The sequence below is a fragment of the Panthera leo genome, chromosome C1 (assembly GCF_018350215.1).
Source record: "Panthera leo isolate Ple1 chromosome C1, P.leo_Ple1_pat1.1, whole genome shotgun sequence".
In the NCBI taxonomy this organism is placed as follows: domain Eukaryota; kingdom Metazoa; phylum Chordata; class Mammalia; order Carnivora; family Felidae; genus Panthera; species Panthera leo.
This window is the reverse complement of record NC_056686.1, coordinates 9,422,545-9,440,297: the sequence shown is the minus strand read 5'-3', so window position 1 is coordinate 9,440,297 and position 17,753 is coordinate 9,422,545. Positions and strand designations below refer to the sequence as shown.

The window sequence follows — 17,753 nt, the reverse complement described above, 5'->3', positions numbered from 1 at the left end:
CATTGCTTACGTTTCTTTAAAAAATTTTTTTTAATGTAAATTATTTTTGAGAGAGAGAGAGAGAGAGAGAGAGAGAGAGAGAGAGAGAGAGACAGCATGATCAGGGGACAGGCAGAGAGAGAGAGGGAGACACAGAATCCAAAGCAGGTTCCAAGCTCTGAGCGCTCAGCATACAGCCTGATGCAGGGCTCAAACCCAAGAACCATGGGATCATGACCTGAGATGGAGTCAGATGCTTAACCGACTTGAGCCACCCAGGTGCCCCACCATTGCTTACATTTCTATGTTACATATGTTATACCTAATATAAAAATTCTGGTTTACGATAGCATTAGAGAAATCATTTAACATCACTAGAGGTATTTAATAAATGTTAAATATCATAAGTTCAGAGAAATTTTGTTAATAAAGGGCATGTTCCAGAAACCTACAGCAAATATCATCATTAATAGTGAATCAACACCAGCACTATAGGCTGTGTGCTATAATATGTCTGTTAACTTTGCTGTTATTCAATGTTGCACTAAGGGTACTAATCCAATTTTTCAAAAAAAGGAAGAAGAATAATAGGTATAAATATTTGAAATTAATAGTGTAGATGATATGATTGTCTACATAAAAAATGCAAGAGACTCCACCAATAAACTTATTTGAACTAATATGCCAGTTCAGCAAAATGGGAAGGTACAAAAATCGGGACCTCTCCAACTTCCTATTCTTGTACAAATACCTAACAACACATTTTGGAATGTTGGAAAACTATAATATGTATGCATAGCTGAGCCCATGAGGGGGAAGAAAGGGAAGTGTTTACATGCTGGAATAAAACAGAACTTGAGACAGGGTGGTAAGAAAATGCACTAACATAATGGCTTCCAGAGCAAAGGAGGATGTACTTCAGGGGTCATTACCATCCCTGTAACCTAGCAGCTTGGGTTTTAAGATCCGCATGGGGGATGAGTAGGAAACTAGCTGGCAAGGGACAGGGCACTGGGATTAATAGCATATATACATAAAGCAGGGTCTTTAAGAGCTTACCTTCAGTGACAGAATGGATTCTAGAAGTCCACCTGCCAGTCCAGGATGGTTCTGGGTAGGAAAAAAAATTGCCACCCCCTCGTACATTCAATCCGCTAGCCTGTTGCTTGGGCAGGTTTGGGGCCTATTTTATGTACACTGTGTGGTCTAGGGAACTCCAAGATGGGAAATTACAAAATTACAATTTGTATCAGGCTGCTGACATCCCTGGGACGCTTGGGAAAGACAAATCAGCAGGCTGACCTTGGGGGATGATTCAGGAATGCAAGCTGTAAGACATTCCCACAAATAAAGATCTGGTGAAGATGAGCCCACAAACCAAAATTATAACACTCGTTCTAAAATATACCACGAGATTCAGGGTCCACAAACCATAATAATCAGGAGGATTAGAACCCTGGAAACTCCAGGTAAGACAACAGTCTGAAAATGGCTCTAAAATAAGATTTTAGAAATGAACAAAAACATAAAGGAATCAAAAAGTTAAGAAAGGCTACTGGGGGGGGGGGGGAAAGACAAATTTTTAAAAATAAAAGCAAATAGAACATTTTGAAATTTTTTATCCAAGAGCTGAAGACTGCAATTTTCCCAGAACTGGTGAAAGACACTAATCCTCAGACTCAGGAAGCCAAATAAATCCCAAGCAAAATAAAGGAAAAGAAATCCATACCCAGATAAGCTACATGAAATCCAGAACACCAAAGACAAAACACTTATCTCAGGAGTGCCCAAGAGAGAGGTGCTTGGGTGGCTCAGTGGGTTAAGTGTCGGACTTCAGCCTAGGTCATAATCTCACAGTTCGTGAGTTTGAGCCCTGCATCAGGCTCTGTGCTGACAGCTTGGAGCCTGGAGCCTGCTTTGGATTCTGTGTCTTCCTCTGTATCTGTCCCTCCTCTGTTCTCTCTCTCTCAAAAATAAATAAACATAAAAAAAAAAGAGTGCCCAAGAAAAAAAACAAGAAACTACACAAGAATGACAATTGCCTTTATAGCTGGCTTCTCAACCCCACCAATGGAAACTAAAAGTCCTTCACATAGGAACAGGATCTTAAAATCACTAAGAATATAATTGTCATCTTAGAATTCTAAATTCAGGAAAACTTTTTAAGAAGGAGGTGGAACAAAGCCTTATAAGGTAGGGGTTGAGAGAGTTTCCCAGCTCTGTTCAATGAAAAAGTAAATCACCTCTATAAAAAAGGTCTGAGATTTGGGGCGCCTGTATGGCTCAGTGAGTTAAGCGGCCAACCTTTGATTTTAGCTCAGCTCCTGATCTCATGGTTCATGAGATCGAGCCCCAAGTGAAGCCCCAAGCTGAGGCCAACTTCAACTGTGTGAAAAGAAGTAATACAAATTTGGGATGCAAAAACAAAGGCTAATTAAAACTCAAATCAAAACTATAGTATAATGTAAAATGAGAGAGGATTAATTGGCACTAAATTTTCTCTATTGTGGGGGCACCCAGGGGGCTTCGCTGGTTAAGCATCTGACTCTTGATTTCAGCTCAGGTCATGATCTCACATTTTGTGAGATCAAGCCCCACGTCGGGCTCTGTGCTGACAGTGCTTGGGATTCTCTCTCTCCCTCTCTCTCTGCTCCTCCCCGACTCATGTGCCCATGCATGTTCTCTCTCTCTCAAAATAAATTAAAAAAAGGTTTCTCTACTGTTGGCAGGATAGAGACACTAACTTTGTACTTTACTTCTTTTCTTCTCTCTCTTCTATTTTATTTCTTCTCCCTAGTCCTGTTTTCCCTCCTCCCGTCTTTCTTCCCATCTCAAGAACAGAACTGAACTGTTCTAGATTCTCTGTTCATAGCTCATGGTTGTAACTGGTCCATGAGAGGGCGCCTGTCTCAAAGGTACGTAATTATACATCGGCATCTATTCCTTTTTATTCCTAATACCCTCTTCTGCTCCCCTCCCCGCCATAGATGAGCACTCTACCAGTTGACCTAACCTTGAATTTGCACGTGTCCTTATAAAACACGTGATGTCATTTTGTGCTTGTATTTATTTTAACTCGCATATGTGGAATAGGGCACAGTGTTATGGAGAGATCCTTAATTGCTCAATTAATTAAATGTCCAGTCCAAGACACTCAGGGGGAGGGGTGAATGGAAGTGCTGTTATTAATACTTCCAGAACAGAGATACCCTGTTAAACCTACAATCACCCTAACTACAGACCTTGTTCTCTTATTTAATTGTTTCACTTGGTAACATGTTATTAAATTATAGTAACAACAACAGCAGTAATATTACTTGCTATATGGCAAACACTTGCAACTCTGAAAGGTGGATATTGTTATTATTCCCATTTTGTGGTGAGTGAACTGAGGCACAGAGAAACTAAGCAAGTTGTATCAGGTCACACAGCCAGTGAGGGCTGAGCCAGTTTTGAACCTGAATCGGGCAGTCTGGCTCTGAAGTCTCTGCTACTACCCGGAGCACCACAACTGCTTCTGAATCCAAAGGTTCTGTGGGCTTTCAGTGGCCTTGGTGGTATGATAGTGAGACCAGCTACCTTTTAAAGGTTTTGAGGGTCCTATCTTATCTCGTATCTCAGTGGGAAAGCAGCTAAAGTCTCTCCACGGCATCTAATGTTTAATATGACTTTTCAGTTTATGCCATTTTATTTTCCAAGAATTTTATTGTTTATCTTATTTCTTTTTAAGTAAGCTCTACCCCCAACTTGGGGCTCGAACTCATGACCCCGAGATCAAGAGTCACATGCTCTGCCAACTGAGCCAGCCAGGTGCCCCTCTTTTCCCAGAATTTTAAAACCTGAAATAAGATTTGATTTCTGTAAAATTACTTTCTGAACCTTTGAGGGAACTGTACTTTTCTTTTGTTCCTCTCTCAGTGTGGTGAATTACACTGGTAGATTTTTCAGAGGCTGTCTCACCATCCTGGAGTAAACCTTCCTTGATCATGATGTATTACTTTTTAAAACTCTGTTGGATTCAGTTAGTGGAAATAAGAATTCTTGCCAAATGGACTTACAATGTACTTTCCTTCTGATGTCCTTATTCGGTTTTGAAATATGTGTTACAGCTAGCCTCATGAAATGAATTGCTCAGCTTTCTCTGTTAGTCTATTTTCTGGATCTTCTTGTGTAAGACAGGAATTACCCCAAAGTGTGGGGGAATATCACATGGAAGGTGTCTGAGCCCAGAGCTCTGGGGGAGGGCAGGAGGTCTGTCTGGTTACCATTTTAGTGTCTTTGATTTGTCTATTCCAGTTTCTGTTTCTTTGTTCACCAATTTTTGCCATTTCATTGCTTCCCAGAAATTTACCCCCTTGGTTTTGGTTTTCAAATGTATTAGCATATGGTTGTTAGTATTTTTATTATAATACATTTTTATGGGGGCGCCTGGGTGGCTCAGTCGGTTGAGCGCCCGACTTGGGCTCAGGTCATGATCTCACAGTCAGTGAGTTCGAGCCCCGCGTCAAGCTCTGTGCTGACAGCTCAGAACCTGCTTCATATTCTGTGTCTCTCTGTCTCTTTCTGCCCCTCCCCCCCACTCTCTCTCTCTCTTTCTCTCTCCCTGTCTGTCAAAAATAAACATAAAAAATTTAAAAATAATAATACATTTTTATGATGAAATATACATACAGACAAAAGACTATATGTAATATATATACATACACATGTAATACATAAACAGTAATAATAAAAATTATAAAAAAATAATAGTAAAGTGGAGACCCATGCCCACTTACCTTAGGGCCACTGTGTGTCCCCATTCTCTGCCTCTGTCAACTCCATCCCTCTAAGTCTCTTCCAGTGATTTAATGACCAAGAGAGTTGTATCCTAGGAATGCAAGGTTGGTTTAATATTTGGAAATCACTCAATATAATTAAACATGTCAATGGAATAAAACCAAAAAAACCCATATTGTCATCTCAAATAGAATACAGGGCTTAAAGAAACTTAAAAATACCTAAATAAATGGAGAGACACACCGTATTAAAGACTCAGTACTGTTGGGGTGCCTTGGTGGCTCAGTCAGTTAAGCATCTGACTCTTGATTACAGATCAGCTCTTGATCTCAGGGTCATGAGTTCAAGCCCTGCATTGGGCTCTGTGCTGGGCGTGAAGCCTACTTTAAAAAAAAAAAAAAGACTCCATACTGTTCAGATGTCATTTCTCCCCAAATCTATAAATTCAATGGGATCCTGATCAAAATTTCATTAGGTATTTTGGTAGAAGTTGATAGGCTTATTCCAAAATGTATATAGACATGCAAATAACCTTGTATAGCCAAAGCAATTTTATAAAAGAACATTTTGGGAGACTCGGTCTACTTGATTTCAAGATTTAATATAAAACTACCGTAATCAGGATAGCATGCAGATTAATGAAACAGAACAGAGGATCCATAAGTAGACCATGCATATGCAGTCAGTTTGATAAGGTGCCAAGGTGACTAAATGGAGAGAGAAAAGTATTTTCAACAAGCGGTCCTGGAACAATTGGATATCCACATGGGAACAAAACAAATCCCAAAGCCTACCCCACACCATACATAAAAATTAACTTGAAATGGACCATAGATCTACACGTAAGAGCTAAAACTATAAGACTTCTAGAAGAAAACTTAGCATATAATCTTTGCAACGTTAGAGTGAACAAAGACTTTTCGAATAGGACACAAAAGCACAAATGATAAAAGAGAAAGTTGATACATTAGATTTTATTAAAATTTTCTTTTTTCTTATTTGCTCATTACAAACAGGTGTCCTTCTTAATGCCCATCACCCATCTAGCCCCTCCCCCACCCACCTCCCTCCATCAATCCTCAGTGTGTTCTCTGTCATTAAGAGTCTCTTGTGGTTTGCTTTCTTCTTTTTTTTCCTTCCCGTATGTTCATCTGTTTTGTTTCTTCAGTTCCACATATGAGTGAAATCACATGGTATTTGTCTTTCTCTGACGTATTTCCTTTAGCGTAATACATTCCAACTCTATCTGCATCATTGCAAATGCCAAAATTTCATTCTTTTTGATGACTAATATTCCACTGCACACACACACACATATACATATATATACACCACGTCTTCTTTATCCATTCATCAATAGATAGACATTCGGGCTCTTTCCACAGTTTATCTATTGTTGATAATGCTGCTATAAACAGCATGGTGTCTGTGCCTCTTTGAATCTGTATTTTTATAGCCTTTGGGTAAATACCTAGGAATGCAATTGCTGGGTCATAAGGTAGTTCTATTTTTAGCTTTTTGAGAAATCTCCATTCTGTTCTGCAGAGTGGCTGCACCCAGTTTGCATTCCCACCAACAGTGTAAGAGGGTTCCCCTTTCTCCACATCCTTGCCAACATCTATTGTTTCCTGTGTTGTTAATTTTAGCCATTCTGACAGGTGTGAGGTGGTATCTCATTGTAGTTTTGATTTGTAGTTCTGTTAGACTTTATTAAAATTTTTAATTTTTGTTCTTCTGAATGTACCACTGAGAAAATAAAGACAGGACACAGACTAGAAGAAAATATTCACAATACATATATCTAGCAAGGACTTGTGTCTGGAATATATTAAAAATTTCTTACAACTCAATAATGAGATTATGGAGCACCCGGGTGGCTCAGTCGATTAAGGGTCTGACTCTTAATTTTGGCTCAGGTCATGCTCTCACAGTTTGTGAGTTCAAACCCCATGTCAGGCTCTGCACTGACAGCACAGAGCCTGCTTGGAATCCCTCTCTCCCTGTCTCTCTGCCCCTCCACTGCTCGCTCATGCTCTCTCTCTCTCTCTCTCTCAAAAATAAATAAACATAAAAAAAAAAGTTTAAAGACCAAAAGAAATGGGCAAAACGCTTGAAGAGACACTTCACAGAAGAAGATGTGAAAGCCAGATAAGCACACAAAAATGTCCTCAGCATCATTGATTACCACGGAAATGTAGTTTCTTATAAAGATAAGCATGAGCTTATTGTTCAAACCTGCAATCCCTCTCCTAAGTATTTGCCCAAAAGAAATGAAATATGTCCACACAAAGAATCGTACATAATTCACGCAGCAGCTTTTTCCATACCAACCACAAACTGGAAACAACACAAATGTCCACCAAGGGGTGAGTAGATAACCAATGTGTGGTGAGTCCATGCAATGGACACTACACAGTAATAAAAAGGAAGAAATTGGGCACTGGGTGGCTCAGTCGGTTAAGTATCCGACTTCAGCTCAAGGTCATGATCTCACCATTGGTGGGTTTGAGCCCCGCGTCGGACTCTGTGCTGCCAGCTCAGAGCCTGGAGCCTGCTTCAGATTCTGTCTCCCTCTTTCTCTGCCCCTCCTTGTGCTGTCTCTCTCTCTCTCTCTCTCTCTCTCTCAAAAAATGAATAAGCATTAAAAAAAATTTTTTAAAAAGGAAGAAATCACCTGTACGCATAGTATAATGGTCCTCAAAGTATGAGGCTCAAAGAAGCCAGACACAAAAAACAAGGTAGAATTATGATTCAATTTATAGGATATTCTGGGAAATGCATCCTTATAGTGACAAAAACAAAAGCAAACAAAAAAACAACAACATCATGAAAAAATCTCACAGATCAGTTGTCCCTGGGGGCCAGGCAGGGGTGACTGACAGCAAAGGACGGGCAAGGGCAGTAGCAACTTTGGAGGGTAAGGGAAATATATTGTGTCCTATTGTGGTGCTGGTTCCACAGATGCACATATTTGTCAAAACTTAACAAACTGTAAACTAATTGTGTATACTTTCCTATCAATAAACCATAGCACAATACCATTGATTTTAAAATTTACGTGAATTCATATTGATAAATCTCAAAAACAACATCTTGGTCCCCAAAAAACACTCTGAAGGAGGATATATAAAGTATGACCTTGATGTGAATTTTACCAACATCTGAAATAATTTGTTATTCACGGATGCATATGTATAAAAATGTTATTAAAACATGCACGGTGATAATATATAACAAAGTTAAGGTAGTGATTAGCTCTGAGAAGGAAGGAGCCATAGGAGTTGACGGATGATGAGGTTTAGCGATGACTCTCCCCAGGGAGAGTCATATGTGACTATCAAGTTGTAATAGGCTTAAAAAATCTAAAGCAAATATGACAAAATGTGAATATTTTAAAAGTGTTAAGCTGGGTGCGGGTACCTAAGGGTTTTGTATATTACTCAGTATACTTCTCCATGCATTTGGAATTTTTTTTAATGTTTACTTATTTGAATAAACAGAGAGAGACAGAGCGTGAGCAGGGGAGGGGCAGAGAGAGGGAGACACAGAATCCGAAGCAGGCTCCAGGCTCTGAGCTGTCAGCACAGAGCCCGATGTGGGGCTCGAATCCATAAACTGTGAGATCCTGACCTGAGCCGAAGTCAGACGCTCAACCGACTGAGCCACCCAGGCGCCCCGAGACCAGACATTTCTATATGCACATATAAATGTATAGAAAGACGGAGAAAACTCTGGAAGAAGGTACACGAAACTGAACTCTCTGGAGAGGGGCCCGGGATGAAGAGAAAGTTCAGGGAGATGTCTGTTCTGTCTGCATTAACAGAATGTTTTACATGGAGAACGTTGTCTATATTACTTGGACAAAACCAAAACCAAGCATGGAAGACAAAGGCAGTTCGCCCTCCTGTACCGTTTACATGTACAAATGCGGGGACCACAGAATCCCACCGGCGCGTCCTTCCATATCCAATTTATTTATATTATTGGTAGCCTGCTAATGTTGGCTTTCCCCAAATTTGCATTTAGCTCTAAACTCATGGTTCATTTCCATGAACGATGCAGCTATAACGTTTGCTACCACCAGGCTCTGTGCTCTGCTATGGGACCACAGGGTGACAGGGACACAGTCCCGTTATGGGCCCATCTCTGTCTCACAGGTGAGACTGTCAAGGGGAAAAAAAATAATCGTAATACATATCCTAATCAGGTGATCCGGCAGTCTTGGCCCTTGCCATCTGTCCAAATGAGGTGAAAACTTAATGTCCACACCGGAACCTGCACTCAGATTCTTGGAGCACCTTTAGCCATAATTGCCAAAACCTGGGGGCAACAAAGATCTCCTTCAGTAGGAGAATGGAGGAATAAGCCAGGGTGTAATCAGACAGTGGAATATTATCAAGCCATGAAAAGCCAGGGACGGACCCAAATGTCTATTACAAAGCAAAAGAAGCCAATCCGAACAGGCTACTGACTATATTATTGCAACTGTAAGACATTTTGAAAGAGGCAAACTCTGGAGACAGCGGAGATCAGTGGTTTCAGGCACTGGGGGCAGAGAGGGATGATCGGAGAGCAAAGAGGCTTTTTAGGACAGTAATACTACGCTGTGTGATATTGCAATGGTGGACATACATCGTTGTGCATTTGCCCAGACCCATAGGATGCGCAGCACCCAATGTGGACCCCGATGTAAATTAGTACGGAGTTCGGATGATAATGACACGTCAGTGTAGGTCGGCCAGTTGTAACAAGGGGACCTCTCTGGCGGCGGGGGGGAGGGGTGCTGCGCGTTGTGTGGGGTGGGGAGGGTCGAGTTAAATGGAAACTATTTTTTTGCTCAATTTTACTGTGAACCTAAGATTGCTTTAAAAGATAAAGTCTACTTTAAAAATTGAACTATAACCTTCCAGCTCTAAAATTTTCTGATTCTAATTTTTTTTTTTTTTTTTACAGAGGAGACAATTCTTGTTCCTTGATTTTTTAAACTCAGTTTTAAAATCTCACTTGTTCACAGGCATCAAACGAAGTAAAACCTTTTTGAAAATATCTGCATGCGTGCTTTAAAAACATTAAATTTCTGGGGCGCTTGGGTGGCTCGGTCAGTTAAGTGTCCGACTTAGGCTCAAGTCATGATATCACAGTTTGTAGGTTCAAACCCTTCAATGGGCTCTGTGCTGACAGCTCAGAGCCTAGAACCTGCTTCCAATTCTGTGACTCCCTTTCTCTTCTGCCCCTCCTCCACTTGCGCTCTTTTTCTCTCTCTCAAAAATAAACTTAAAAAAAATAAATAAGGGCGCCTGGGTGGCTCAGTCTGTTTAGCATCTGACTCCAGCTCAGGGCATGATCTCGTGGTTCATGGGTTCGAGCCCCACGTCGGGCTCTGTGCTGACAGCTCAGAGCCTGGAGCCTACTTTGGATTTTGTGTCTTCCTCTCTTTCTCTGCCCGTCCCCTGTTCGTGCTCTGTCTCTCAAAAATGAATAAACGTTAAAAAAATTAAAAATAAATAGATAAAAAAATAAAAAGTTTCTTGTTAAAAAACACTTTCTTTTAGAATCTTTAAAGGCGATATATGTCTCTAATATTTATATGTATCACAACACAAGTATTTACACTCAAATCGCATTTACCTAACAGATTTTTTAAAAATACTGATTGAAAAAAACAAAAAGCTAGTATAGCCCTGCGCGCAACACAAACTTGTGTTATCCGGATCTACCAGCAGGTGGCACACAAGTCCTGAGGCTTGGAAATGTTTGCGCCACACTAGAGAGAAATCCAGTCTTTCACATGTGCCCCCCCCCTTCCCTGCACCGGCTGCTGAAGCTGGCTGCGTGAATCATGATCCATTGGTGGCCACATGTAAAAGCTGAGTCCCATGGCATCCCCTGTGCCCTACTTTCAGGAACAGAAGGGAAGATGGAGGAGTCAAGGGAAAGACCCATTTATTGAGCTCTTATTGTATGCCAAGCCCTCCACGTGCATCATCTTATTGGATCCTACAAAAATCCAATAAGCTGGGTTATTATTTTACGGGGAGACTGAGGTGCTTGTCTAAGTCCCACCAGCAACTCAGCCCCCGAATCCTTAGCAGAGAACCTTCATTTGGGTGCCCTTGTTTAGAGTAACTGTGATGAGTTTTTTTGTGTGTGTCTCGCCTGGACGGCTAAGGGATGCCCAGATGGCCAGTCAAACTTTAATCCTGGGTGTGTCTGTAAGGGTGTTTCTGGAAGAGATTGGTGTTCGAATCACTAGACTGAGGTTAGAGATTCTCAGCACCGTTCAATCCCCTGGGGACCAGAATGGAACCAAAAGGGGAAGGAAGGGCAAATTCTCTCTTCTCGCCCATGAACGTCTGGAGCTCTCGGCTCTGAACCCTTCAGACCCTGGGGCTCACACGGGGGTCCTCCCTCCTCAGGCCTTTGGCCTCACACTGGGAGATACACCATCAGCTCCCCTGATTTTTAGGGATTCGGTCTCGGACTGAGTTACACCACTGGCTTTGCAGGTTCTCCAGTTTGCAGATGGCGGGACTTCTTGGTCTCTAACCACATGAGCCAATTCTCCCATCTCTGCCCCAGCCCTGCTCGTGCATTCTCTCTCAAAATAAACATAAAAATTAAAATTTGCCTGTCTGTATGATCTCAGTGCTTTTGCTGAAAGGAACTTGGATGAAAAATTAAAATAGAATAAAATAAATAAAATAAAAGGAACTTGGATGAAAAATTAAAATAGAATAAAATAAATAAAATAAAAGGAACTTGGATGTCTTTCCTGGCCACTAGTTGAATTCAAGGACTACTACCCACCCGCAGGCACGGTGAGGCCCAGAGTTCTCCAGCTAATCTGCAGCGTAAACAACCCCTTCCAGAACCGGGCCCTGCCTTGAGCAGCAAAGCCCTTTCTCTGCACAAAGGCCAGGCACCGAGGTCTCTGGAACCATCTGGAGAACGGTAGCAAGTGCTCGTGTCCAGGTCAGGGCATCCGAGGCAGCAGCGAGGGTCCCTAGAGCCGTGTGCACCAGTGGCTCATCGGCCACTTAGTATGTCCCAGTTGCGTGTATTAACCCCCTGAATAGCCCCCGAAACAAAAGAAGCAAGAGATGCCCCAGAGAGAATAAAGAACTGGAGAAAATCATAAATATGCTGTGAGCTCCTGGGGACAAACCCCAGGGCATCAGTGAGAGTTTCTGACTGTAGACATCTCGGCACCAGCTTTTTCCCCATCAGTAACTGGAGACTCCTGAAGTGTATACTGGGACAACTGGTGAAGGTATCACGGAAGGCACCAGAGAGTTCACACCAAGGTTGTTTATTTCCTACCTTTTCTTTACAACCCTCCACCCAGGGATGAGACCCACGCGTGGGTCTCAGGCTCAAATCCCCCTCCAGAAACAGTCACGTTTCTGACTCTATAGGACACAGGTCCCTGGAGGTCCCAGCAGCTCCCCAGGTCACTTTTCCTCCGCCCAGCACCCTGCAGTCCTGGATCACCTGTCCTTTCCCCATTCACACTGAGCAGATGTCTGAAATCGTGGCTCTGTGTCCCCCTTTATGTATGATATACCTATAGCCTAGATTTCCGTCTCCTAGTGCCCAGAAGGAAATTTCTGGTGGATGCACTCAACTAGTCAGGCAATTAGCAGGACACAAAGGGGTCCGAATCATAGACTATCTTGCTGCCACAGTGAGGACAGGGGTTAGTTCTAAGCCAGATGGTCCGGGGCAGTCCTAGGTCCTTCAGAATGCCCAGCAGCTCAGCCTGAGCCTGGGCAAACCTCCCTGGGTGGATGATCCCCCGACTGCTGTAACTCTCCAGAGGGGCAGGATACAGCTCGAGGCTCAGGCGGCTCAGCCCGGCGGTGTGACGCAGCAACCTCCCCATCAGGGCCACGGAGAGGTGGTTCCCGCGGACACTGAATGTCTGGAGCTGGTGGCAGCGGCTGAGGGCCGGCAGGATGGCCTCCAGGTGGGTGTCCGAGAGTCCACAGTATTCTAGTACCAGGTCCTGGACGGTGGCTGCCACTGTCTCGAGCAGAACTTGGAGGGGCTTGGGACTAAAACGGGCCAGGCTGAGGCCACTCAGGTCCAGCTCCTTCAGCTGACTGATGCTTGGGCACTGGGACAGGCATGCCAAGTCTGATTCGGTAAGCTGGCAGTTGGTTATGGAGAGGGCCTCCAAGGGGCTCTTCAGGCACCTGGGGAGAAACCAGGCAGTTAGGTCTGGCGATCGGGGGAGCAGGGAGCCTTAAGGGGAGACAGCTGGCTTGTCCAAGGCCGACGTCGTCGTGACCATCTGATGAAGGTCAGTCCCAGGATCCCAGTCTCATTTTAGGCTGAGCCCTTTCACTTGTGCGACTGAGATTTCGCAAAATCTTTAAAGCTCCCTTTCCCCATCTGTCAAGCAAGCAGAGTACAACATACTCCACTTACTTATGGAAATGAAGGTAATGGAATGAGCTAGAATATGCTCGATTAAGCATGGGCACCAGTGAATTTTGATGGTGGTACATGCAAGACCAGAAATGCTCTCAACTCAGGCTTCCTTCAGGCCGCTGCTTGGGCCTTAGGTGCCCATATCTTTGGGCCAGGTGAGGCTGACGGAGACACACAAAGAACGAACCAGGGCAAGGGGCGCTTCCGGGGGGGCGGGGGTGGGGGCTCAGTCCGTTGAGCGTCGGACTTCGGCTCAGGTCATGATCTCCTGGTTCGTGGGTTTCAGCCCCACATCGGTCTCTGTGCTGACAGCTCAGAGCCTGAGCCTACTTCGGATTCTGTGTCTCCCTCTCTCTCCGCCCCTCCCCTGCTCGTGCTGTCTCTGCCTCTAAAACATAAAGGTTAAAAAAATAAATAAATAAATAAATAAATAAACCGGGGCAAGACCCCACCCCGTCGGCTGGGGGCGCCAGTCCGCAGGGGCTCCCATCCCTGCATCATCCGCAGACCATCTAGCGCTCCTCATCCTTCTTTCTGCTCTTGTTCCCCTTCCTCACCCCCAGGAGCCTGCATTTCCCTCATTGATGACCTGACCTGGAGCGCAAAACCTTTCACAGAGGGGAGTTGAGACGGGCTGCGCAAGCGCGCGAGGCCGGGGAGGGAGCTCCGCGCTTACCTTGGGAAATGCTCACGTCGGCTGTGGCTTCCCCCTCTTCGGGGCCCTCTTCCCTTCACTGTCCCCCCCCCCCCCCCCCCCCCCCCCCCCCCCCCGGCCACCTTGACTCAGACCTCTCTTCCCGATGGAAGAATTCCCAAGCCCACCCCCAACGCCCATCTGACCCCCCCCCCCCCCCCCACAGCGTGCGGCTTCCCGGCAAGGCGTCTCTTTCCACAGCCTCCAACCCAGTCCAGCCCAGTGGGGCCCCGCCCTCACCTGAGCATCTGGCCCAGGCAGCCCTCGAGGAAGGCGGGAGATTCCATACGGAGCTTCCGCAGGTGGCGCAGCCGGAGGAGCTGGGAGGTGAATCGGCCAATGTGCTTTTGCTCCTCGGAGGAGGAGGGCTTGTGGATGTGGGAGAGGACGAGCGTCTGCACGTTGCTCATCCGGCCCAGGTAAGGAGCAAACTTCCCCAGGGTCGACAGCTGCCAGGTGAGATGCACCTCCGCCTCCAGGACACAGCCCAGCTGCACCAGATTCAGGACCTCCTTAATATTTTGGACGGGCATCCCGAAAATCGTCACCTTCTTACAGCACAGGTGTAGCGATCTCCGCCGTCTGGCCCACCTAATGAGGTTGGCCAGGCGTTCATCCAGGGCCCTTTCCCTGAGGCAGAGGTCTACGAACACCGTCAAGGGACCCGAGGGCCCCTTCATCCTTAAGCTGTCCTCCGCCACGGGTCCCGTCAGCGGGCACTCATGGACCCTGGCTCCAGACCACATGCTCCAGAAGTTCCGACTGGCATTCCGTAAATCCAGCACCCGCAGTTTCCACCTCCTGTGGGCGACAGGGGAGACTGGCCGAGATGCTTCGCGATCGGTGCAGAAAGAGACCAGGAGTCTCAGTTTGGGCAACAGTGGGACGCCCCCCCCCCCCCCCCCACCGCCGCGCCTTCACTTCACATCCCAGATATCGCTCAGCTGCTCGCTCGCCCTCTTCTTCCCTCCCTGCCTTACTCTTCCCTAACTCCTTTTCCCCTCCCTTCCTCCCTGGTGTCTGCTTAGTTCCTTTAAGTATCACTGGCAGGAGGCGGAGACAAGCGGCCCTCGCCTCCAGAAGGCATTGCCCACGGGAGCCCGGCAGCGGCCAAGTCCTGGGCTCCTTCACTGGCCTCATCGGATGCCTCTAATCCACCCTTTGGCCATCCAGTCTCCCTGACCCCAGCCTCCTCTTCCAGGATGCCCGGGACCCTACCAGGCTACAGGGATGAGCCTTACCTGGGCCGAACCTTCCGGGCAAGCAGGCAGTCAAGCCCATCGAGCACGGCTTGAAAGGCCTTCTGGTGAGGCATCTGTGTCAGGCCCCCCAGAGGGAGGCGGGCAAAGGGCCAGGCCCGCACCATCGCCTTCAGGGTCTTGTCGCACCTCCCAGCCAGGGCCTCCATGAACAGCAGCGGGAAGAGCTCTGTGGGCAGATACTCCAGAGCGGCGATCGCCAAGTCCTCGTCCTTCAGCAGGCTCTGGGCCGCCAGTTCCAGGAGTCTGGGCGGGGTCCTGGTGACCATCCTGAATCTGCTCTGAAAGGAATCCTCTGGCAATGTCAAGGGAACAAGTCCTCCTTCCCGGGCCAGGCCCATCTTCTCCTCGCCCTCGGGAGGAACCCACTCAGGGCCAAAGTCACGGTTCTGGCAATGGTGGGAGAGCCTCAGTTTACCCCAGTTCCACTCTGGGCTCTGTGGCCGGCCACAAAGCCATCGCTCTGCCCCTGCCGGCACCGGGGTGAGTGTCTCACAAGTACCAGGGGGAAGGAAACGCAACCGCTGGCCCAGACATTTCCACCCACTGCTTCCCTTGATTCCAGTTCCCCTGGCAAGTGGTAGTGAGGGGCCTGAGAGTGTCATGTGGCCTAACTCATCCTCAGTGCCCCCTGACTGGGAAAGATGAGGGAGATACCTCCAAAAGTTTTAAATGAGAAATTGTAAAAGCCGCGTAACAGTGTTATACAGAATTTGGGAGTAGCAAGAAAATCCCTGAGAGGTACATTTCCATGCACGCACAAGTAGGGGAGGAGGGGGAGGGAGAGAGAGAGACAGACAGACAGACAGAGAAAACCTCAAGCAGGATCCACACCCAGCTCGGGGCCCAACTCGGGGGCTCCGTCCCACGATGGTGAGATCATGACTTGAGCCCAAATCAGGAATCGGAAGCTCAACTCACTGAGCCACCCAGGCACCTCACGTGGGATGTTTTTAAGTGTTTAGTTAAAAAAGGAAGAACTGGTAAAATCACAAAGCCATAAAATATAGCAGCGATAATTGAAGGGCACAAACTAAATATTTAAAATGTCAAGAAATAAAAATTTAAAAATATATTTAAAAAATCTGCCTGGCCAAGACATTTAAAAATGACATGAACCAAAGCTCAAAATCAAAATGTTTGGGATTTAGGCAAAACTGTACTTAGGGTCACCTATGTAGCTCAGTCCGTTGAGCGTCCGACTTCGGCTCAGGTCATGATCTCACGGTTCATGAGTTCAAGCCCCACGTCGGGCTCTGTGCTGACAGCTCAGAGCCTGGAGCCTGCTTCAGATTTTGTGTCTCCCTCTCTCTCTGGGCCCTCCCCCCACTTGCTCTCTCTCGCTCTCTCTCAAAATAAATATTCAAAAAAAACCACAAAACAAAAAACAACCAAAGCCTTAAACCTGCTCACCTCAAAAAGAAAGGAAAAGGAAACGTATGCCATCTTGAGCTGCATGGGATGGGAATGTCCTTAACCAGGACAGCAACTTACCATCTCTGAGGCAGTCGGCCAGGTGCTCAGATCTCGGACCTGGTGGAGAAGCCAAGTCTGTGGTTCCAAGGATGGAGGGCTCTGTATTTCTTCTCTGGTGCCTGAGGCTTTTACACACCTTTCTAATCCCATATCCCCCACCCCTTTCAACCACTGACTTCTAATTGGAGAACAACACTTGATTAGATTCTTCAATCTCCTTCCGGCTATTCCTGATTGGGTCTTTGCCTTTTTCTAGATTGATTGAATCATATGCCTATTCAGGAAGGGGAAAGAGTTAGAGAGGGGGGGAAAGTCAAGAACTCATTAATCGATTCACTCCACAAAAATGGATTGGGTTTTACTAATAGGGTGTGGTCTAGCCCTGAGTATGAGACAAGGAAGTTTAATCTATTCCTGACATTAGAGAGTATCAGTTATTGGGCGATCTTTGACCCCATCAAAATTATCAAGATGTTCCAGAGTTAAAACAGCTTCATGCAGACAGTGGTATCATCCCCAAAGAAAACAAAATAAGGGTCTCTGAACTGAGTTGTCACTTAGGTTTTACGTCAAGTAATAGAGCAAATCAGGAGCCCACTCAGGGAGCAAGATGGGGCAGCTGGGTTGAAGTTGGTTCTCCAGACCATAAGACTTCTCTGAAGGAGATCAGGTCAAAGTCATAAGGAGAAAGTGGGGCTAGGGGCTGGGCAGGGCAGAGGTGGGCGATCCTAATGGGACCCTGTGAATGACCCAAGACTGTAAAATATGGGTTATTTTCCTTGGGGAGCAGGGAGATTGAAAGACTTTTCTCTCAATAGAGACATTAACAAGGGAGTGGCTGGGGTAGAGACAACACCATTCTTGAGGGCAGGGAGGGAGATTCTTTCTTCAGACCCTCCAGGGAGGGAAAGGGTGTTTCTCCAAGAAAGATGGGATTAGCTTGGGGACCTGACCTGAGAAGCCTAAATCTAAAAATGTCAGCTGAGGGAGAGGCAGGCAACCCTAGCAAGTCAGACACTTCCAAGTCTGAAAGCTCCAGCAAGGGTGGACACCATGGACCTTCGGGATCTTGGAGCCAGGAAGACAAATAAACGTGGGCCGATCACGCATGTGACCTCGTCAGCATCATGGCA

General features: G+C 45.9%; 1 protein-coding gene across 1 annotated transcript; it reads right to left on the bottom strand.

The window, feature by feature from the left end:
- Positions 1 to 12,046: 12,046 nt before the first annotated feature.
- On the bottom strand, positions 12,047 to 15,431 carry LOC122227847 (PRAME family member 12-like). The gene is made up of 3 exons (XM_042952575.1): positions 15,127 to 15,431; positions 14,126 to 14,686; positions 12,047 to 12,953 (listed from the first exon to the last, which is right to left on the bottom strand). The coding sequence occupies exons 1-3, from the start codon at positions 15,411 to 15,413 to the stop codon at positions 12,395 to 12,397; spliced, it is 1,407 nt and encodes a 468-aa protein (XP_042808509.1). The 5' UTR covers positions 15,414 to 15,431; the 3' UTR covers positions 12,047 to 12,394.
- Between the last annotated feature and the right edge of the window lie 2,322 nt (positions 15,432 to 17,753).